General features: G+C 34.8%; 2 protein-coding genes across 6 annotated transcripts in view; both read left to right on the top strand.

The window, feature by feature from the left end:
- Window positions 1–349: 349 nt before the first annotated feature.
- On the top strand, window positions 350–18,858 carry LOC141397816 (uncharacterized). 3 transcript variants are annotated; one of them, XM_073974558.1, is made up of 4 exons: window positions 350–610; window positions 15,577–15,675; window positions 17,837–18,023; window positions 18,132–18,858. In XM_073974558.1, exons 2-4 carry the CDS (start codon window positions 15,662–15,664, stop codon window positions 18,834–18,836), a joined length of 906 nt encoding a protein of 301 aa, XP_073830659.1. In that variant the 5' UTR covers window positions 350–610; window positions 15,577–15,661; the 3' UTR covers window positions 18,837–18,858. The 3 variants fall into 3 exon arrangements, with proteins under 3 accessions (XP_073830659.1, XP_073830660.1, XP_073830661.1); XM_073974559.1 differs by having other exon boundaries at window positions 365–548; XM_073974560.1 differs by lacking the exon at window positions 350–610 and adding an exon at window positions 1,284–1,580.
- The window catches only part of HERC2 (E3 ubiquitin-protein ligase HERC2), a 55,422-nt gene continuing 31,387 nt past the window's right edge, over window positions 363–24,397 (top strand). Inside the window, exon 1 of one of the 3 annotated variants that reach the window (XM_073974557.1) lies at window positions 363–435. The gene's annotated coding sequence lies outside the window, so the exon portion shown is untranslated. Of the gene's footprint in view, window positions 436–23,401; window positions 23,665–24,397 lie in introns of those variants that run through there. The other 2 variants (XM_073974555.1, XM_073974556.1) reach the window with 2 other exon arrangements.

Below are 24,397 nucleotides of genomic sequence, written 5' to 3'. Positions count from 1 at the left end.
TTTGGTCAAAACCGTTTTTTGTTGGGAAAGTCCATTCCATACATCGCGATATAAGGCAATTAAAAGTTACATATGTAAGTAACTTTTATTTCATTTCAGGGGTTTCAAATGAATTGGAATATTTTAGAATCTAAAATTTAGATTCTTTCACAAAGCATGTATCTCTTTTTTTCATATTTTTTACTTTGTTTTTATTACCATAGACGTAAACAGAGAGCATTTATGTTACTATTCGACTTTTCTTTATGCTCATCTTTATCGACGAATTTGACAGCAACTGACATTTATCATTCTTTACGTATTCCATTGTTTTTTCTAATTTTCTTTTCGTTCTAATTTCGCTTAAATACTGAAAAAATAGTATACGGAGAAATTTTAATCGCAGACGTTCGAAGATATTTTTAGTTAATAAAAAACGGCTTCAATTTGTCAAATGTACGGTTAAATCGATTATAATATTGAAATTTAATATCAGTTTGATAGATTTTTATGCGAAGATTGTGTTTAAACAGGATATATAACAAATAAAATACATTTGAAAAATTGAGGTGGAGTTCTTATATCCTCATCAAAAGCATAGTTTAAATGTTTAATTTGTGACCATAAACAAGTGAGAGATATTAAATAGCACCTAATAAGATAAATTTAGTTTGCCGAAATAGTTTTTTTCTTATTAATAATTATATTGTGCATTAAGAAAAAAAGTGAAAATATACAAATCACAAATATTATGTACATACACATGCGAAGAAGAAATGTGACGTGTTTGGTGCTGCCATAGTTTTCATTTGCATGCTTGCCACATGTATCCATTCCAAAATGAAATATGTACTAACGAACAAAACAACAAAATGAAAGCAAAGAAAAACATTTTGATTTTGTTGTGACCGTCCTGGACGTAAACAGAGAAATAATATGCATCTTTGTTTATTTCACTGACATTCAATTTTTTCCTTAATTTACTAAGCCAACTTTAGTTTTGGCAATTTATAGTTTCTTCGTGGGAGAGCTTCATAGAGAGTTATTGTTTTCTTGCTGCCCCCTCATTTTCCTTGTCCCAAATGCTGTTAGGACTTTATATGTGATAGAAAAATTGTGATAGCGATGAACTGTAGAGATGTGTATTTCCGGAACGAACTTGTTCCAAGGAACTATTCCGGACAAGGAACAATTGGAACTATATCCAGTTCTTGCGTTTATACAGTCCCGTTAGTTTATATAGCTTCTTGTTCCTCTAATTTAAAACCTACGTCGAACTTTTTGCTGTTGCTGTTTTTTCGCAGCAATTTATTTTATGTCATTCATCCACCAAACCATGAAAACATTTCGGTCTCGGAACTATTTGGAACAAAGGAAACAAAACAGAGAGACGAAAAAGAAAAATTCGTTGAACTATTTCGGTCTCGGAACTATTTGTAACGAAAAAAACGATGAAAGAGAAAGATTCGTTGAACTATATCGGTCTCGTAACTATGGAACTATATTAAGGAACTAGTTCCTTTTGGGAAAAGGAACTAGAAGCATCGATCCGCTCCGGGAACTAGATTGCCCAACTCTGGTGAACTGATCTAATTTAAATAGTATGCTTTTGAAGTGAGAAAACACTTTTCGATTAAAAAGTGGCAACAACTGCCACGTAAGGGGTACTTTACACGGTATGTTTTTTACATATGAGTTGTCACTTCTGCCATACAAAATGTATATGCAAAGTGACAACTCATATGTAAAAAACATATCGTGTAAAGTACCCATAAGGAACCAAAGGCCTGCGTACATAAGCTGCCTGGCCTACTTACCTTGCTTGCTTCTGATAAAAGAATAAAAAAGAAAAGGGCAACCCAGTCTGAAATTAGCTCGGCCTTCTTTATTCTTTTATTTTTATTATGTCAGAAATGAAGCAGGAAAGCAAGGCAATCCGGCGAGGCAGCTTATGTACCAAGGTCTTAAGGCCTGCGTACATAAGCTGCTCTGCCTGATTGCCTTGCTTTCCTGCTTCATTTTTGACATAATAAAAATAAAAGAATAAAGAAGGCCGATGAAATTTCGAACTGGGTTGCCCTTTTCTTTTTTATTCTTTTATCAGAAGTAAGCAAGGTAAGCAGGCAAGGCAGCTTATGTACGCAGGCCTTTAGAAACTCATCTGAATTCTAGTGGATTTCGTTTGAGGTATATGCAATGGAATTGAAAATTGAATGGAACAAATTTCCTTTAGCGGCACCTGGCGGAAAAATACGGCATTTTCACCACCCTGCATTTTTGTCCCGGAAATGTATACTCCCCGAGATAAAGGCCTCGAAAGTTCTTCTGTAGACAGCTGGAAATCTCGGGAATGGGAACAAAATTTCTTTTAAATTGTAAATTTTTCCCTAAGTAGTCGGCCTTCGACCGGAGATTAAAAAATGTCCCCTATGGACAGGTGCAAATCTCGCAAATAGGAACAATATTTCTTTTAAATTGTAAATTTTTCTCTAAGTAGCCGGCCTTCGGTCGGCGATTAAGAACTTTTCCCTATGGACAGGTGCAAATCTGGGGTATGGGAACAAAATACGTTTCCGGAACAAAAATTATACATCGTTGGAATCAGAATAGAAAGCGCTACCTGTGGTGAAGAAATTGTCTTCCTACCATAGGTGCCGCTAAAGGAAATTTAAGCTCTCAAATGTAACCGTACTTTAAGCCTCAATTTAGATTTGCCATGCTTTGTCCATATGTCCATATGTACATTAGGCAATTTTCCTTTCGGCAATTGTCGGTTTGATGGAGAGAGAGGTGAGGCATATGGTAACCCTTTGCCTCTCAACACCCTCTCTCACCAACAAACTGACAATTTGTACAAATTGTTACTGGATGTTGTTCCTTTACTCTACAGTACAATTCAAAAGACCTTAGTCGATTTCAAGAAGTTATTGGACTTGTACAAATTTGTACAAATTATTAAACACAAATTAAATAAAACGAACAGACCTAATTGCCTGCCGCAAGGAAAATTGCCTAATGTAAATATGGACTATATAGAGGTTAGACATATGGCTGCCAGATTTGAAGATTTTTTTGGTCAAAAATTGATAAATGATGATTTTTACCCCAAAATTACGATTTTCTGTTATTTTGCTAAAACAGTCATACCCCCGTTATTATAAGTTTTCTTTTCTTTTATTTTGGATTTACCGAACAGATTTATAGCGTACCGGTGAACTTAAAGTTAAAAGAGATGATTGAAATTCATAGAGGCATTAACTTTCAATGTTAAAATTATATATTTAATGCCTCCATTTTGGTTTATTTTGCGTTTTCAAATCCATCAGATAGTAAAATAACACATATAATAATGGCCCATAGTCTTATGCCAGACTATGAACATTTTCATTGAAATCTCTTTGTCATTTTCTTCTAAAATTTGATTGACATCCACACACGTATATGCATGATAAAATAAGAAGGTAGCAGCAACTGCCGTTTTTGGTAACATAAGATGTCAAAATTTGACATAAATTCAATGCAATTGACAAATTATTGCTCTGTTCCTTTACGTGCCTGAGGATACCATTTCTTACCATTTTTAACCTGTAAAGTGTTCCCTTACTTTTAATAGCATACAATTTATATCACAGTTTATACAGTTGGCCATTCAGCCCAAACTAGTTAGCCCTGACTATTTAGTTTGCAAAGATGTCAATATTATAAGATAGGAAAAGTCAATTGTGAAAAATTAACTGTAGAGGGAGTTAACCTCTGTTGCTATGATATCATAGCAACATTCTGTTAAACGAAAACTGTTACTCATTGGAATATTGACAAGAAAAACATTAAAACTCAAATTTTACGGCGTTGACTTTTGTTTTTTTATTAAATAAAAAATAATAAATAGTGAAGAAATAAATTTCAGTCACAAAACACGACGTTAATGTTTTCTGCCGCGAGAAATGGGAATAAAAAACGATTGGCATTGCTGTTATCAATTCCAGTGAGTTGTGTAGCCATCTGTAACCAAAATGTGTAACTAATAGCATATGTTTTTGGAAAATGCATTTGTTCGGGTCTTTATTGCTATACGTCTTTGTAGTTTGCTGTCAAATACATAAAATACAAAGGAAATCAAATCACAATAATGAACAATCTATTATGTTTGTTGTCAAATGTTGTTAACAGAACTCTGAATGGCCAACTGTATAAACTGTGATTTATATGATAGCAGTTTACCACTTTTACCATTTTCTGCCACTGTTACCATTTTTAAAAGTAAAGGAACAGACCATATGTTACCATCAGCTGGGCTGATAATGCTACCTTCTTATTGTATCATGCGTATAGGAATTCAAATGAAAAATTTTGTTATTTTGTCCCAATTTACATTAGGCGAGTTTACTTGCGGCAATTGTCAGTTTGTAGGTGAGAGAGGGTGCTGCGAGGCAAAGGGTTACCATATGCCTCATCTCTCTCTCCTACAAAATGACAATTGCCGCAAGTAAACTCGCCCAATGTAAATTGGGACTTTCATTGCTTTAGTCCCAATTTACATTGGGCGAGTTTACTTGCGGCAATTGTCATTTTGTAGGAGAGAGAGGTGAGGCATATGGTAACCCTTTGCCTCTCAGCACTCTCTCTCACCTACAAACTAACAATTGCCGCAAGTAAACTCGCCTAATGTAAATTGGGACTAACATTGGTTTGAGAGTTATGAATTTAAACACAAAGAATAATTTCAGATTACAGAACCTTGTGTACAGAGTTTCACCCCCTTCTTGCTTATACTCATTTTCACGTACATGAACATTTTCATAGTCTGGCATAAGACTTAAAGGCCTGCGTACATAAGCTGCTCTGCCTGATTGCCTTGCTTTCCTGCTTCATTTTTGACATAATAAAAATAAAAGAATAAAGAAGGCCGGGGAAATTTCGAACTGGGTTGCCCTTTTCTTTTTTATTCTTTTATCAGAAGTAAGCAAGGCAGCTTATGTACGCAGGCCTTAAGTAATTTTGTAAATATAATAATAAATTGCGAACTTCAAAGGAATTGTTAACAAAAATAAATGCTCTGTTCCAGAACTGCAAGAATCTAGTAATTCTTACTTATTTTTCCGCAAAGACATAAATACAACAAGATAAGACATTTTGTTTGCTATCATTCTTCAGTGAATGGCTTTTGAATTTAACATAATGTTATATCACGATATGGTGATATAACATTTTTTTCTTTTATACATTTTTACCATGGTACAAGAAGAAAGGTAGTTTCATGCTCACAACTGTTTAAAATTTTTTTTTCAAATTTCAAATTTGAAGTACGTTCATTGTCAAACGGGATTTGACACTGAATGTAAACATGTACACAAATGTCATTTTCATTTACAAAAAATATTGAAAATAAAAATGTTTTGTTCAATATTTTCTTTCTGTTTGATCGTTATAATGTGAATGTATTCACCGCTGCTCCCGCGGTTGGTAGCGCTAAGTTACGTGAATTGGTACAAAAACTCAACGATAATTTGACTGAATGGAGCGGTAAGTCCTCGGCAAATAATGAAGAGAAATCTTTGCAAGTTAACCAATTGAATATTGCCACGGAATACCGCAAATATAATTGTCTCAAGCTAGTGAGCATGTTCAAATATTATCTGCCTTTAAGCTCGAGTCATGATGGTGACCACTATAACGTTTCCTGCTGTTGATAATATCACCAAGGAGTCCATAGCAATTTGGTTTCAAGTGTCCATTTACATCAAATTCTCTATGGCCTGAATAGTTGTCAACCTGATACATTGTTGAGGACTGGTTTCTCTTTACCAGAAATTATCGGCCAGAAAAAGACAATTTATGACTCTATTGAATTGTTAAATCAAATCAGTTGGATGAGAACTCGACCACCGACAACATTGAGAAAATGTGGATTTTCTTAATGCCTTGAATTCTGCGCTATTGAAGAAGATTTCTTGAATGTGGCTCAAATGGTCAGAGAGAACGGATAAGGAATAGAAACCTAACCACAAAAAAGCGTATTATATTCACTAAAACCTCATAGAAGCTAGAAAAAGATTATATATAAATTTTTAGTAAGGCTTTTCTTTTATCTTAATATAACCCAGCAAAATAAATTGGAAGTAGTGCAATGTAGACTAGTTCTTTCACGGCATGTTTTTATGCACTTCAAACGGAGTCGTGAAAAAGGCACTCCATTCCTCACATTTTAACCGCATTTGGATGCAATCCAAAGAATCACATCCATTCGTCACATTTTAACAACATCCGGAGGCAGTTTAACGGAGTCTTGAAAAAGGCACTCCATTTCCTCACACTTTAACAGCATCCGCATGCAGTGCAAACGGAGTCGTGAAAAAGGCACTCCGTTCACTACATTTTATTAGCAGTTGTTAGAGATCCCTACATGTACATAAATCAGTTTGTACATCTCTACAGGCAGCGGAATACATCTCCAAAAGAGATAATCGTGTTAGCATTTCCAAACATTTGTTAATACAAACTAAATAATATTTAATTTGTGAACATTTTTCCGGTAACTCACAAGAAGAAAATTTCCCAATGGAGTGCTGTTGGAGTACATGTCGAAATCTTAACTGGTGATGGGAAGACAATATCAAACCCATTTAGCAGATGAAGCAAAAGTACTTAAGCTTGGATTAAATGAAGGGCGAAGGAAGCACACATGTTTGCGATTGAATTCAATAGAGAATTTTCATAATTTGTGTTAATTTAATAAAGTTATTAATATTTTTGTTTTACACAAATAATAAATGCATTTTATTTTGTTATTCAAAACACGTGCTCTGGACTGCCTCCTATTCTACCCCAAAGGGTCAGTTAAAATGCAATGCCAAAGGGTCAGTTAAAATGCAGTGCCAAAGGTTCAGTTAAAATGCAATGCCAAAGGATCAGTTAAAATGCGGTGCAATGGAGTGCCTCTTTCCGGGGTCACTCCCTTGTAAAAATCATGAGTGAAAATGCATAATTTGATGCACTTCCAAATCACTTGTACATATCATTTAACTGCCTCTTTGGAGGCAAACTTTTCGCTGGGTAAATTAAACTTCATTTGGTTATAATAAAATATTTTGAGAAAAAACAAAATTGGTTTATTGTTCCGTTTAATTTACATATGTATACGCATACATATGCATGTTCCCAAAACATTCCCGAAGGGATAATCTATCACCACTGATAAACTGGCTGAAATACTCAGGAAATGCATGGGAACTCTACTGAAGCGATTTGGCACAGCACAAAATTTTGATGTTCTGCAGACCTTCTGAATGCATGACGGACGAGTATACCACGGTCTCTCGCTTGAATTTGTACCAACCATCCTGTGACCATCTTTCATAACTCGGATTCCAAGCCATAACGTTCCCTGCAGGACCTTGTGGACTAAATTGGATCTGTTGTTTTTTCATGTTCTGCAATTTCGACCTACCAACAAAATACAGGTTTAAGCGATTTCATCTTCGAAACATGCATCCACAAACACAGGCATTGGTAGGCATCGTAAAGGACTATTCCAATATCAGATCAGATTTGCAGCAACACAAATGAATTTGAAGGGTCGCACGCATGTACAAATACATATATTTTGCTCTTTTTTGAAATATTTGGATAATAAATTGTTACTTTTGGTATTTTCAAAAACAAATAACAAATCATTATATTTTGTTTTTGATATTAAATGTCATTCATTTTTTGTTTTGCTTTGTATTTGACACGGTAACGTACAGATATACAGAGTTGCATCTACATACATTTTTGAGATGCGACTACCTTTATGTCATGTTCACACGAGCGTTTCAATTACGTTGTTCGCCTGTCGAACGACGTACACGAATTAACCCGTTTCCACGACACCATTCGTAATTAACAGAAACATAAACAAAATTTCCTTCATTTTTGTTTCCTTGTTTTCACGAAAATTTGAACCGAAAACACATAAAATTTACATTAAATGAATAGGAAAAGCAATAGACTTTCCTTCAAATGTATCTTCTATATTTAACTACACACATTTCATTCATTTTTTCCATAAATTCTGAATAATTTTGTATTTTCAATATATTTTTATATGTTTCTATTTTCAAAATTAAAGAGAGAGAAAGACATGTCAAAACAATGTTTGTGTATACAGACTTTCAGTTATTTGTTTCCTTTTTGTTTCTGATTTTTTACGCGATTTTGAACTAATGGACAAGAAATGTGTGTGGAATTAAGAAAGAAACACAACCACCTACCTTCTGCATCTATATAAAATGTTTAGTTCATTAATATTCATTCATCTTTATCCTTTTTTCTAAAATTTTTTGTGTTTATAACAAATTTTTCAATTTTGAATTTAGACATGTCATAATTAATTTTTTCGATAAATTCTCTCATTTGTTAGGGATGGGACATACTTATTCGTCGTTCAGAGCGTATTTCTAATCGAACAACGTATAAAAATCGTCGTTCGTTCATAGAATTTTGTGTGGGGAAATAACTAATTTATTCGTAGTTATGGGTCGAACAACGAATAGAGCACGAACGACGTACCGTGAAAACGGGCTATTAATCATTTTACCATGATTTTTACGTATTTAACCGAATTTACCGATCCAGTTGACATAGAATTATTCTTGAATAGATCCTTGAATTCACAAATTTCGTTTCTGATACCATTACATGAAATGTTCCTCCTTGCTTGCGATTTTGAATTAACTGCAACCTGTTAAGGGTAATGTTTATATACAAAGTTTCGTAAACATTTTTTTGTTGCATGCATTTTGTCATGTCTTAGTTGTATTTATGTCTTTGTTTTCCGATAACAAACAATTCGGACGAATATTTGAAATACTTAAGAAAAAATATCCATTACGGGACAAGGGAGACTCCTCTCATATCAATGAGTGCACCCCGATTCATATTAGCTCAATGATATGGGACCTACAGTTTACAGACACCACTTTTAGAAAAGTTTTACTCAGGAAATGTCGCCTACATTGGTTTGGTTTTGGTTTGGTTTTAGGACGCGCAGCTACCGTTGTTGGCAGCTACTTCACTCGGAGACCTTGAGGTCCATTGTGATCATCCTTAAAGAAACTGTGTGTTGTGGTTGGGCTATATGTGATGATGATAGATGCTGGACTATTGCGGATTTGTTGTGAAGTTGAGTATGTAGGTGATGCTGTGATGATGGATGTGAGTTTATAGGTTGTTGTTGAGGTTGTGATGGTGGATGTAAGTTTATAATTGTAGAGTGGTTTTGGTGGGTTAGATGTGATGATGATGGATGCTGATTTATAAGATGGGTGTTGAAAGTGGTGACTGGTTTATTCTGAAGTAATATGAGGTGGTTGGTCTATTGCCGGTTTGTTGATGTAAAGTGGTTTGGTGTGATGGGTGCGATGAGTAATGGATAAGGATGGGCGGCTGCTGTGATTGTGGCAAAGATGTTGATGTAGTGGATGTGATGTGGGTGTGTTGACGCTGAGGGTGTTGTTCAGTGTTGAGCCGATTTCTATCCCCCTGTGTGAAGGAGAAAGAAAAACAATGATTAATTAGTTTTGTTTGCCAGCCATGTGAGATTTTTGGCAAATTGGTACAAGTAGATGGGGTCTATGTCGGAGAAGAAAGTCAGAGTATTTATCTCATATCTACCGAAGAATCGATGTCTCCTCGTGAGTAATGAGGGGCGCCTACGTAGTAGATATTCGACCGTCTCTGTTTCTTCTGGATCTTGACATAGCCTACAGTAGTCTACACTACTGTTGTCCCATCTAGAAGTTAGGGACCTGACCATGTTGTGACCGTTAATGAGACCTACAATGGTCTTTATCCCTAACTTATTTAGTGAGAAAAGAGAGTTGGTTCTATGCTGAGAATAGCTGGGCCAGATTGCCTTGGATACCTTACAGCCAGTTTCCATTTGCCATCTTTGCCCCGGCTTCTCAAGGAAGTAACCGCGAAGTTTCCGGATGTAGTAGCACTTTGGTGGTCTGATAGATGACTCAACTGGTAAGTCAGTCGACTGAGAGCCACCCCGTGCTAGTTCATCCGCCTCTTCGTTTCCCTTTATATCACTGTGTCCTGGAACCCAGCAAAGATCAACGATGTCGCGTACTTCAAGCAGAGCGTTTATGCAATCGAGGATAGCTTTTGAGTTTATGGTACATGACTTGAGAGCCTTAAGGGCCGCTTGACTATCGACAAAAATAGTCACCGGTCCTTTAAGGACACTCCCAAGTTCTTTGATCATCTCCGCTGATTTCCTAATTGAAAAAATCTCTGCCTGAAAGACGCTGCAGTTATCGTTGAGTTTGAAGGATTGCTTAATTTGTGGGTTTTCGCAGAAGACCCCGGCACCTGTGCCATCCTCCATCTTTGAACCGTCTGTGTAGATGGCCATACCGCTAAGAGGAGGGCTACCACTAGACCAGGCATCTCTGCTTGGGATTGTAGCGTTAATTTGGTTGAAGTTGAGTGCAGTGGGTATATAATCACTGATGTGATCGGGTCCACTGGACTTAAGTAAATCGGTGAAGGGGAAGAGGACCTTTGCATGTCCAAATCGTGAACACTGCCACATACCTGCCTCTCTAAGCCTGAAAGCCGTCCTCGCCGCCTGAAAGTTGATAGTGATGTCCAGAGGTTGGAGATCCAGTATCACATTCAGGGCGGCTTGAGGTGTACATCTAATGGCACCAGAGATTAGCAGAGATGCGGCTCTTTGAACACTAGATAATTTGGACAGAAGTGCACTGTACCCGAGTGCATGCCACCAGACAAGCCCTCCATAGGTAAGAATTGGGAGAACCACGGTATCATACAACCAGTGTATGATCTTTGGTTTGAGACCCCAACTGTTACCGATGGAGTTCTTGCAGGAATAGAGTGCCATAAAACCTCTCTTAGCCCTCTCCTCAGTGTTCCTTTTCCAATTTAGACGTTGGTCCAGGATAACATCGAGGTATTTGGCTTCCAAAGAAAGTTTTAGGGCAATACCATCCAGATTTGGTAGCGAGAAGGGTATTTTGTCACCGTTGAAATTTTTTGATGTTGGCTGGTCAGGGAATCGAACCCACGACCTTCAGCGTGCAAGGCGGGTGTGCATACCATTACACCATGGTAGATATGATTAACTACGACAATTAATTCCCGAATTTTGGCCGAATATAGCTAATAGCAGTACTTCTGCAACAATATTCGAGGTCTAATATCGACACCTCCAAATAATAGTATGCTAAGTCCGAAAAATGAGTTTTGCAGGAGAAGCTCTCAAAGTTTACAGTTTTCTTTGACCTTCACTACTATTCTGAGTAAACATTTGTTTATAACTTCTGTTCGGATTGACCGATCATTACCAAAATTTGACAGAATTTAAGTTAAAGGACGTAAAATGTAAAAATGTAAAGAACTTGAAAACATGCTAAGTCGACTTAGCATACTATTGTTTGGAGGCGTCGATATGAAAATAAAATTTGTCAGCGTTTGGAAATTTAAAGAAACGTAATCCGGGCTAAGGGAAAGTAAACACATTTTTGATTTCTACTTGGTAAAAATCGCAAGTTTCGTTTTATATTTTACATAAAATGTATTGAAGTTTTAGAATACCGTTTCGAAAATCATTTATTGTCAAGACATATCGCAAATTACTAGGACTAATAAATTTTGAAATAATAAGAAGTTTGATGAGCCTGAGGTCATTACAATTGTTTGTTTTATTTCTTCATTTATTCCCAATATTTCGCAATTATTTAATTGCATCATCAGGCGTTAATATATACGTAAAAATAATTTCGTCAAATATTTCTTACAAACTAACGTAGATTCACTACTATTGTTGGGAGTAAATATTGCACTCTACCGCCGACAATAGTAGTGAATCAAGCTCGACAAACTTGTTATTATTTCAAAATTTAATGGAAAAGGTCGAATAAAACAAAAAATCTAACAGAAATAATAAATTAATAATTTACATTATGGTAATTCCCATCAATTGTTTCATATCTACACATAAAATATGGAATTATTAACGATTTTATTCAATTTTTAGGGGTGTACGAATATGAACTCTACTATATGAAAATCTAATATTTTTGAATTTTTTTTTTTGCAAATTTATTACTGAAAAAACTTCAAAGTTTCTGGAACAGAGCTTTGTACACAAATATTGGAGTAGGAATTCTTCTATGCCTGTTCCAGAACCTGCAAGAATCTACAACTTTTTACTACGATAACAATTTTTTCTTTGTTATCAAAAAAATAGTAAAAACAATAGTAAAATTAGCAAATTTATTACTGAAAAAAATTTCAAAGTTTCTGGAACAGAGCTTTGTACACAAATGTTGGAGTAGGAATTCTTCTATGCGTGTTCCAGAACCTGCACGAATTACTCGTAAAGTTCTATCAAAGGTACATTTAGTAGCTTACAGGGTCACCTTGTTATTGCATCATACAGGCATGTCACAGATTCCGATCGAAATGGTTTCGATTCCGTAATTTCATATCCATCGTTTTCGTTTTAGCTTCTTCAGATTGCGATCGATTTGGTGAATTCCGAAAATCTTATTATTTAGTATAAATATGGCAATATTAGAGGAATCAAAAGAAACAAAACGAAAACACATGAGTACTGTAGAAATGGGAATTGTGAAATTATTAGCTTTGTTCCATTACGTTCAAGTTTCTTAATGTTTTACCAGTTTTACCATTTTTAACTCGGAAAGCGTTCCTTAACCCCTAAAAGAAGTAAAACTTGAAGCAAAATTTAAGAGAGAGCATGTCAAAATGGTTTTCTCTTTTTTGCTACTTTCTGCTCGACAAATTGCGTGGTGTAAAAAGTGGAAAATCTGTCAAACTGGTGTTTTGACATTTATTTGACAATTAAGACACTGTCAAAGCAAAATAAAAAGAAATAAAATAAGTATAATAAAAAAATTAAACAAGAGAAATAAAATATAATTTTTTATTTTGTTTGTTGTTATTGTTTTAGTCAGCCATGTTTGTTTTTTTCTACATTGCTGCCAGATCTACTATTTTCCGTTCCTTTACTTTTGTGCAAAATTTCCTATGTGAGAGCAATTTTGACAGTTCTCTCTTTTGCTACTTTTACTATTAAAAAAGTAAAGGAACAAAGCTATTGTGTTTAAAAAAGCCTTTTTGAGCGAAAAATTAGTTAATTTCTATTGGATTCTAAATTTTTCTATTATTTCTGTCTGTAATCGAGGCACAATTTATCATTCGTAATATCCATGGCAGAACTGCCCAGGTAGTGGCGTCGTAAAATTTTGAATATGTTATGTCAAAACTTTCTTTATGTTGTTGGGGAAATTATAACAAAAACCATTTTTTTATAAAGGAATTTGACTTATCATATTCGATCAGCTGGTGTGATACCACTACCTGGTAGTTCTGTCATGGTAATATCAAATTGTTTAGTTTGTACAAATTTACAACGAAAAAATTATATGGTAATAGCTTGTTAATAGTTGTGTCTTTTTACTTTTTCAGTAATAATTATTCAGTAACTTCTTTTCAGAGAGTAAGAGAGATTTTACTCTTTGATACGAAAATAGAGAAAAAAGTAAAAAGACAGCATTTAGTAAACTTTAGCAAGATAATAGTTGATAACCAAAACAAAAACATTGGCGCCAATGCATGAACAAAAAAATAACTCCAAAGCAATGAAAAAGTTCTTCAATTTTAAGCAAAATAAGTAGAAAATAATTAATATATTAATAAAATAATCAATAAATAAACCTGAGTCGTAATATTTATAGTATTTTTCCACAAAAAATAAGATAAACATTGAGCAGCTGACCATTTGCAGATGATTAAAAAACAGCTGATCGAACTTGCTAAAGGTTGCTGGGAAAAATTCTTTCAGCAACTTTTAGCAATTTCTCAGCAAACAACTGTCAAACTTGTTCTCTCACTTCGCTCTCTTTTACTGAACTTTTGTGTAAAAAGACAGCATTTAGTAACATTTCGTAATAATTATTACAAATTATCACGTAAAAAGACACACCTAATAATTGGTTTCAATTGGTGTGTTCCTTTACTTTTGAAAATCGTAAAACCGGCAAAAGTGGTAAAAGTTGTAAACTGCTTCCATATAAATTGAATGGTGTCTGAAGTAAGGGAACGCTTTTCGAGTAAAAAGTGGTAAAACTTGAAGATTCTTGTACGTAAAGGAACAGAGCTATTAATTGAAAAATAATGGATATTTTGGAATTTTTTAAATAAAATGATAAAAAAAAGTACGAAATTAATTTGATTTGTTAATAAACAATATTTTTATTATTTTTATGTAATTTTGGAGTGGTTTTAAGTGACATGTTTCCAAAAAAATTCAATTCCACTAGCGGAAACAAAAGTGTTTTCATTCCGAAAAAAAATTTCGTTTTCTGAAGAAGCTAAATTTCGATCCGAATTGGTTTCTGTGACATGCCTGCAAATTTGCGAATTTTTTAAATAAAATGATAATTAATATGAAATTAAATGTGATTTTTTTAATAAAACAATGTTTTCATTATTTTAAAGTGACATGCTTCCAAAAAATACAATTCCACTTGCGAAACAAAAAGTGGTTTCATTTCGAAAAAAAGTTTCGTTTTCTGAAGAAGCTAAATACAGAATCAATTCCACTTTCGATCGAAATTGGTTTCTGTGACATGCCTGATAGTTCTTGCGATAGTAACAGTGCTGTTAACTTTTATTTAATAATGACAAAGTAATTATAAGTCTGTCTGGTTGCTTTCCCAGCAAGAACTTTCTCATAGAGTAAGGGGTTTTTATTTACTTTTGCTAGAAAATTGTAAAAAGTAAACAGACACCTTCCAGCAAAAACCAGCAAGCAATCACAATAAAATAGTTTTTAATTTTCACACACATAAATCAACAAAAAACTAAAAACAGATGATTGACTGTTTTCAGGAAGAAGAAGAATTGCTAGTGCTTGCTAGAAGAAATTTGTCCAGCAAGAATTTGCAAACTCTCAGTGAAAGAACTGTCAAAATGTCTCACTCCCATCGCCCTCTTTTGCTGGTTTTTTGTGTTAACAGACGACTTCCAGCAACAATTGGTACAAGTTTACAAATTTTAGGGTAACCAGACAGACCTTATATTAGGATAGGAAAACTCAATTGTTAACATTTGTCAATAGATGGAGGTAATATGATGTTTATATTAGAGCTTTTTGCAGGGTTAACCTTCTCTATGAAGATTTATTTGAAATATAAGCAATGGAATTGACATTTAAAACCCAGTCGGTTTGTTAAATCCGGTTATATATAAACGGGGTATAACCTCAGTTTAACAACATTGATAGCAATTTTAACCGCAAAGGCAATACTTAACTTATTGGAAATTACTATGTAATAAAATTATGAAATTTGGCAACCCCCCTACAATTTTTTGTAAACTATTTGTACGTTACATGCCTTTCTTCCAATCTTTTCATTTCCATGTCATCGAAAATGAGTTAGAGAATCGCATAACAGAGTTACAGCTCGATAGGAAACGTAACAATAATTGGATCTTCCACCATAAGTTTTTTTGTTAATTTAATTTGTTAATTTATCACCTATTTATTAAAATTAGTCCCAATCTAACAAGTTTGACTTTACACCGTAAACAAGTTTGAAATATAAAAGGACCAAGAGAAAGAAATCATTTCTTAAAAGCAATGAAAAATAAAAGGTAAGTTCCGGTTCATTTCTCATTTGTTCATCGAAAGGGTATTAAATCAAAATAGTGAAATTTTTACTTTTTATTAAAAAAAAACGATAAAAAACTTCAACTCCATCCACTGTAAAAATAATCCATTACTTTGCCTACCCTAGTCTGTGTTTAGACACACAAATTTATCGGGAAAGTAAATTGAGTTTTTTGGGAGAGAGCGGAGAGGAAAGAGCTCCTCAATACTCTTTCCTACCCCCTATTGCCCAAAAACTGAATTTACTTTCCCGTAAAATTTGTGTGTCTAAACACGGACCTACCGTTATGCCACTCTTCAAGTTTTCAGAGTAATGGCTACTTTCTTTACACTATTTGTTATTTAGCATTATGTTGTCACTTTGTATATAAAAAGTAACAACCCATATGTAAAAAAACATATCGTGTAATGTACCCATAACTACGTATGTAATGTACTGAAAAATAGAAAATTTTGAGTTACTACCCTTTTGTTGAACATGAGTGATATGTCACATATACAGTAGAATTGCTATAATAATTCGTGGAAAGCATTTCCTTTAACAAACCCTCTCGGAAGAATTAAAAAAAAAACATTTCAAGTATTTTTTATACCCTCAGCCTTTAGGCTATGAAGGGTATATACACTTTCATACGGGCAAAATGTGCCTCATCGAAATAATGGTTTTAGACCCCAAGTATGTTTGGACGAAATGTGTTTCAGACAATTTGGAGTCGATTGAGCAATGTCCGTCCGTCTGTCTGGCTGGCTGGAGCGCAGGATAACTCTCGAAGGGATGAACCGATTCGGTTAAAATTTTGGCTTTCGTAATATTTTGTCCAAACTTAGTTTAAGTTCGAAGATGAGCTATATCGGTCCACTCCTTCCGGTACCTCCCCCACAAAAGTTCGAAAATGTTCGGAAAATTTGTACGCACGATAACTCTTGAAGGATGTAACCGATTTGGTCTATATTTTGCTCATCGTGGAGCGTGTACCCGACTTAGATCAGGTTTTAATATGGACTCAATCGGTCCACTCCGTCGGGTACCTCCCACACAAAATTTTGGAAAAGTTCAGTTTAGGAACATCTCTCGAATCGCTTTGATTTTTGCTTTAGCAACTTGTATTCACTGCCCTCCATACGACGGTATAAGTTTCATCAGGGGCAAGTCCATACTTCCTGAGAAAATAGCCTGAAAGTTGCAAAAAAAACCCTATGACACCGTGTGACGAGGTTGGAGGGCAAAATAACTCTCGAACAGGTCTGCCGATTCGGTCCAAAGTTTGGCCCTAGTAATATTTTGTCCAAACATAGTTTAAGTTCGAAGATAAACCATATCGGTCCACTCCTTCAGGTACCTCCCCCGCAAAAGTTCAAAAATGTTCGGAAAAATTGTGCGTTCGATAACTCTTGAAGAGAGTGGCCGAATTGGTCCATACTTTACACATCCTAATAGATCTGGTTCAAATATGGACTATATTTGTCTACTCCATCCGGTACCTCCCACCCAAAATTTCGGATACATGTTCACTTTAAGACCTGCTTTCGAATCACTTTGATTTTTGTTGAAGCAACTTGCATTGCTGCCTCAATTGCGATGGTAAAAGTTGTTTCAGGGGCAAGTTCATACTTCTTGAGCAAACATCCTTGAAGTTGTAAAAAACCCCTATGGTACCATATGTAGTGGCTGGAGATCCATTCTTTTTAGTATCTCCTCCGCAAAACTTTTGATATTAAATCCTAATCAACATTTTTGTCAATTCAAACGCCCAACATTTTTAAAACTCCCTAAATACATGCGTTTGTTGGAAAAAAAAATTGTTTCAATATACACAGTCTGAGGGCATATCTCTGTCGGCAAAGCCGACTGATACTTTTTTACTTGTTTTTGTACTGACTCCAACGATATATTATTTTCTTCTGGGAAATGTATACTTCCCGGGATATGGCACTTGAAAGTCCCAAAAATACCCATAATTCCCTTAAAAATTATATTTTTGTACATAGTTGGGGCCATCGGTCAAGTTTTTAAGACATTTCAAACTTTTCTGGGATGGGTGGTTAAAGGAAAGAAAAGCCATTGTAGTTATTGGGATACGAATTATTGTGATTTTACTGTGTACGTAAATACAAATATTACCCGGCTTGTTTATGCTTTTCCAGAATAAAGAAAACCACAGGATATCAAATGAAAACATTGGTTCTATATATGGAAAAACATCCGGAAATAGCAAAGGGGATACCCGTATGTAACAGCAATAGGCCATACATAGAAAAATGTTGGAGGGAGATAACAATTAAACTTAATTCCATTGGTCCCCCAACACGCTCACTTGCAGAATGGAAAAAGGTATGTGTCGTTTGCTTCGTTTGTTCCATTGCACCCTCCACCATTTCGGGGTTACCAGTAGGACATTTTTTTAATTTCTCCTTATATGTTTTTTTTTATTTGTTGCAGACGTGGGCTGATTTGAAATCTAGAACCAAGAAAAAATTATCTGACAACAAGAAAAGTCTTCTGGAGGGTCATGGTGGTATCTATAGGATGTCTGATTTAACTAAGGTGGAGGAAATTATTGCCAGAGCAATAACATGCTCCTCAGTTTCATGTTGTTCAGTTTCAAATTGTGATCCCCTTGCCTACAATGAAGACAACGATGAAATTGTTGTGAAAGAGGAAATGTTGGAAGATGGTTCTTTTTCCTTTATCGAAACATCGAACTCTGTGATCTCACCACCTGCAAATAATGAAAGTTGTATATCAGAACCCCCAACGCAAATTGTTGATAATCAGTTTAGCCAGGAAGAAAAGGCCAGTAATTTGGGCAAACAAAAGAAGAAGAAGAAAAAACATATGACTTCAGATCAAATCGAAGACACTCCATGCTCCTCACCAAAGAAGAACAAATGTCCAGATGATGAGAAAAATGAACTTATCCGCCAACAAATCAAAATATCAGAAGAACATTTGTCAATAACAAAAACCCAGAATGAGATATTAAAGAGGCTAGCAGATGCTGCTGCAGTTCAAGCTGATGCTGCAATAAGAAGTGCTGATGCCACTGAATCTCTCGCCAAAAGTCTATTGGCAATACAGCAAGCTGCACTTAGGATCGAAAATATGTTTAAAAATAATACAGAATTAAAAATAGAAAATAAATAATAGATAGTAGTATATTGTAAAAGAGTTGTTTTAATTTGCAATAGAACTGATTCAAAGGAGTAAAGGTTAATTTAATTTATTATATTTTATATCTTCCTCGCCATTATTACACGCAATGTTTATTTGATATCCCGTCGTCTTCATTATACTGGAAAAGTAAAAAAAATATCTCTTATTTTCCATTAGCATTTCAGAAATAAACAATTTGGTTCATATCATATTCCGAACTTGAACTTTTTCTACTAGTACCCCACACACTTCCGCTAAATTGTACGCGCCTGTTTAGGGAATTTTTCACAACACAAATCTAAACTCATAGGGCCATTATTACATGCCTTCTCTTACTATTGGATGGATTTGAAAACGCAAAATAAAAATATAATTTTAACATTAAAAATGTATGTCAAGAAAGTCCTCCTTGAATTTTAATGATCACTTTTAACTTTAAGTTAACCGGAACGCTATAAATCTGTCCGTTAAATCCAATCAACAACAAAAGAAGACATACAATAATGGGGGTTAGTGAATAATATTAATAGTTACACAGTTACACAAACAAAATTAAATTTTTTCCGATATGGATGCGAAGGAAAATGATCGACTATTTTAGAAAAATGTTTAAACCACAATATTCCTGCAAACAGAAAATACGCAACGTTTTGGAAGAGGCAGAATGTAAGCCTTTTACTTGTAGAAAGACCGAAATCTCGTCATTCTCTTTGCAGTTGAACTGTTTTAAGGATCGAAAAATGCAAATATGTATTGTAAATTTAGCCTTATCTCTGTCTCAAACGAACTTTCACCTATGTACAGATCGAATATCGGCCATTATTTTAGCCCCAAATTATGTATTTAAGTTTTTTTCAGAATTCTGCGGTACAAGGAGGTACCTAAAGGAAAGAACCGCATTGTTTTTTTCCTTTTAATAGGTATTGTGCACACAAATCATTTCCATGTCAGGAAGCATGGACTTGACAACGAAAAACATAATATCGGTGTTAGTAGGACTGCAAGGAAAAAATTTTCCAAATGTTCCTCGAAAAGCGTCTATATAAAAATATTTAACTTTTTTGAGGGAAGTTCGCTAAGGATTGGGCCGATATGGCCAATGGACAAATGGGTTGCTCTGTTCATCATGACATTTTTGTGGGGGGAGGTAGTGGACCCAAAAGCACCATTTTCGAACTATATCAAAGATTCACAGAATGATATGCAAAGGTTGTTCGTGAGCATCGGCCGTTCGTAAGCATTTTTACAGTTATTTCCTTAGGAAGTATTGTTTTGCCTTTGGAGAACTGGTAGCGTCGCAATAGGGTTCCGAAAATAACCTTTATTACAGGAAAGAGGCAGAAGGACAGTATATAACAGAGAGATGAGGAATAAGTATTTAGTTGAACTTTCTGCTTAAGACTTCTGCAGTAGCTTAACAAGGCTGCAGGGTCAATGGAGGAAAAATAAGAGTAAGACAGTCTATGACACCGCATCCTCACATATTTTATTATTTATTAGCATATTCCATCAGGAACATAAACTATTCACATAGAATCTCCATCTTACTCTATCCGATGCAATGTACCCAGCAAAATGTTCGATGCCAAAGATGACATTCAATCATGGGTGCAAGTGATCTAGCATGTCATCTTTTTAGCATCTTCATCGATGAATTTTATATGAGCGTGGACCCCAAAAGATGACGTTCTTTTCTGAATCCTAAGCATGTCATTTTAACCAATGCTTTGACATGTCATTTTCACCAAAGCTTTGACACGTCATTTTCACCCATGCTTTGACATGTCATTTTAACCAATGCTTTGGCATGTCATTTTCACCAACCCCTTGGCATGAAATTTTCATATTGTTTGGAAAATGGAAATGCTGTATTGAAATATGGTTTTCATGAAAAACAAAACTCTTTATTAATTCAAACGAATTCATGAAATAACTACAATTAATTTATCAGTTTAGTTTTTCAAAAGTTTACATCCAAAATTGCATTGTAATCACCACCGCTGCAACGCAAAAGATTACTTCCTCCGTTCTCCGCAACTGATATTCTTTCATCTTACAAAAGGTTTTTTCAATTATCTTCCCATCACCAGTTCAGATTTCGACATGGACTCCAAATGCACTCCTTAAAGTATTTTTATTTCGTAAATTACTATTATTTTATAACAACATTTTGGTAATTTATACTCTTTTGTTAAGTGACGGAAATATGTAGGGATCTACAACCCGGCTTGCTTTAGGGATCTCTAAGAACAAAATGTAACGAACGGGGAGGAGAGACTTTTTATGGAAAATACCATTTATGCTTAATTAATTTATTTTTAATTGTTTCTTTCCAAAAGTAGTTTCTTCTTTATTTTCAGATTCTTGTTCGTTTTCGTTTCGGACTTTTTTTCAAATTCCAAGAAGCGAGATTTGATTGATTTCATTCTATGTCAGATCTAGAACAGACAAGGGAACTTTTAAAATAGCAATGTGTGCAGTCCGATTCTATTTTTAGCTCGATGGTTGGGACTTTATATAATACCAATTGTTTAGAAGTTTTAGTTGTTTGATATGCAGGAAATGTAAGACAACATCACGACGACAGTTCTAACAACTTTGGTCTGTTAAACTGCAAGAATCTATTTATTTTTACTACGATAACAATTTTTCCTTTATGTTATCGGAAAAAATAGTAAAAATTAGTAGATTTTTGCAGTACTGGAACGTACCAAAATGAAAATAAACAGATGTGTAAATAAAAACACAAACATCATCTCTATTGGATCGATGGAATGGGTACAAATGCTGATGAAAAGATCGGATCTTTCACGACTTCCTTTGCATTGGCTCAAATCCTAATGAAAAGATCGGATCTTCCACGACATCCTTTGAACCAATGCAAAAGATGACATGAAATCACGTCATCGCAAAGAACCTCTTCCGCCAAATTTTGCTGGGGTATCTTAACTCATTGAATGTTTTTCCGGTTTCATTGGAAATGGTTCTTCGCCAAGTGGTTTTTGGCCGTCCTCCTCCTCACCTAGCCTGCAAAAATTGAAAGTTGTTGTCCTCCCACTTGCTTGTCATAGATCTGATGCCGCAGTGACCAGTAATGACCCCTACAGCGATTCTGATTTACGTAGTGAGAGAAGGGACGCCGGCCAGATTGACTTCGATACCTTACAACACGGTGCGTCTGGCCAAATTCTTACGGTTCCGCCTCCGCCCGAAAGTTAGAAGAATAGGCTCCCTTCTTGCCAGCACATCAACTGTTTCATTTCCATCAACATTGCAGTGCTCTGGTACCCAACAAAACGTAACGGCAATATTAAACTTTACAAGAAGATCTGCAACATTGAACTGTCTTAGATTTATCTTAAAACCTTTACCGCAGCCTGTCTATCCACGTACACCGTGACTATCCCATCTGCAAAGTCTGTCATTCCCACTAGTAGTTCTAAAGCTTTTCGCACTGCAAAGACTGATATTCAGTGTATGCAATACACACCAGATCCCGTGTCTTCTTCCATTTTTGACACATCGCACAGTGTCCGATTTTCCAAAAAACCTGGCCAAAAATCGAAAAAATGTATCAATTTACACTAAAAAGGATCAGATATTGTTTATAGGATACCAGTGCGTGTTCTTATGAAAAAATATATACATTTCTTGTTTAAAAGTGGGTGTAAAAGCAGGTCGAAGTGACCCTATTTTTTTTTAATATTTAAGTTGTTTATAAATCTATGATAATATGCAAAATAAACAACGGTTATTAAATATTTTCTTTTTGTAATTGTAATGAAAGGTATGTGAAACGTATTTAAGATGTTCAGTGTCGCCAATGAATTGTGCGTTTTTTAATAATTGGTGTCCGTACTTGTTAATTTTTTTCAAGATCAATTTTCACAATAAATTATGAAAATAGTTGTGAGTAAGATCGAGTTGGGCCGCGTAATTTATCATTTCATAAAAAAGAAGGGTTGGACCAAATTGGTTACTTCCTTACTTCCATCCCCGGTCTCCAGGTCTGACAATTTAAAACTACTGGATTAACTAAATTCAGTAATATGTAAACGTGCTGTTATAGCTTGTTTGTATTATAGCATTTTATCTTTATGAGGATTTATTTGACGCATACGCATTGGAATTGACATTTGAAACCCAGTGGCTTTATTAAATCCGGCTATATGTAAACGTAGTATTAGCGACTTAAAAACTTTCGAAAGACACTACAACCTCTGTGGCAACGTTGTTGTTGATTATTGCTGTCTTCCTTTGGTCTTGTTTTTTCTTATTTTGCCGCCAATCAACTCTCTCCAACCCTCCAACCATTTACACGAACAAAACAAGAAAATGAAATAACAAAAACAAATCAGTTTTGTTTTGCTCGGCATAAACGTAAACAGAGAATTTATCTAAATGCCGTCTCTCTTTCTCTCTGTGTTTTTGTTTCTCTTCCTTCATTGTCATGTATCCTTATATTTTTTCTTATTTGACATTTACACAATTTTTCCTCTTCACGTTCTATCCATTCCATTCAGACATTCTTCATTTTCCTGTAGTTCGTTTTTCGCACAAGTGTACTGAAAAATTTGTAAAAAAATAATAGAAGTTTTCATAGCGACGGCGAGCTTGCCAAGGAGATTTTCGATTTTCCCCAAAATATCCGCAATTAAATTTATTTATTTAACAGAAAAATATTAAACGCGTTATAGTGATTGCAAAAGCAAATAAAAAATTTCAAAATTAATGAAAATTACAACTTTGTGGCGATTACAAATCGAGCAGAAAAAAAATTAAGGTGGAGTTAAAAAGTTTTGCAAACCAACTACCTTGAGTTAGTTTCATTGAAAATAAGCAGATAAAATATAATGAAAAGTGAAAATCGCATAAAATATTCAAAAGTGAAGGATTCCTGCAAGGTTTTCTAAATAAAAATAATTGTAAAATTGTGACACGGTCATTTCAATTTTTTTATTGTGTAAAAAAATATTCTAAATTTTATGCACACACACGCACACACACACAGTGAAATGAAACAAAAGTGACGTTATGTATGGCGTTGCCAGATTGTTTAATGCAAATTTAATCAAATTTGTGGAAGTTTGCGAAAATGTACACATAAACATACTCCATGACTCCTCCCGATTTTTTTTTTAATTTTTTTCCAGAGATAGATATTGTTGCGCTGACACGGGAATGTATAATTTTCTTGGGTGACGGACCCGGTTATTGGACCCGAAAGTTCGGGTACAAAACCCGGGTTAGACCCGGCTCTACTGAGCCGATTGCTACAAAATGGGTATCATAGGAAAGCTTATGGAAATACCTATCCAACTAGTTGTCAGGTGGACAAGTGAAATAACCCAAAAACTGATTTTTGGACCCGGATTTTTCCATAAAACCCTCAAAAGAAAATAAGAAGAAAATTTTGTTCCCGTTCCCAAGATTTTATATTCCTGGCCGAAGGCCGTCTACTTAGAGAAAAATTATAATTTAAAAAAAAATTTGGTTCAATTTGGAACTTTATATTTTTCCATAGACACCTATAATGTAAAGAAATGAGCTCT

The sequence above is a fragment of the Musca autumnalis genome, unplaced genomic scaffold, assembly GCF_047663935.1.
Source record: "Musca autumnalis isolate F117 unplaced genomic scaffold, ASM4766393v1 scaffold_3, whole genome shotgun sequence".
Taxonomy (NCBI): Eukaryota; Metazoa; Arthropoda; class Insecta; order Diptera; family Muscidae; genus Musca; species Musca autumnalis.
Note: the sequence above shows the minus strand (reverse complement) of the source record. Positions and strands in the feature narration are given on the sequence as shown.

Coding starts and splice junctions, on each gene's coding strand:
- LOC141397816 (XM_073974558.1), top strand. Junction 18,024..18,131: donor CACTTGCAGAATGGAAAAAG/GTATGTGTCGTT, acceptor TATTTGTTGCAG/ACGTGGGCTGATTTGAAATC.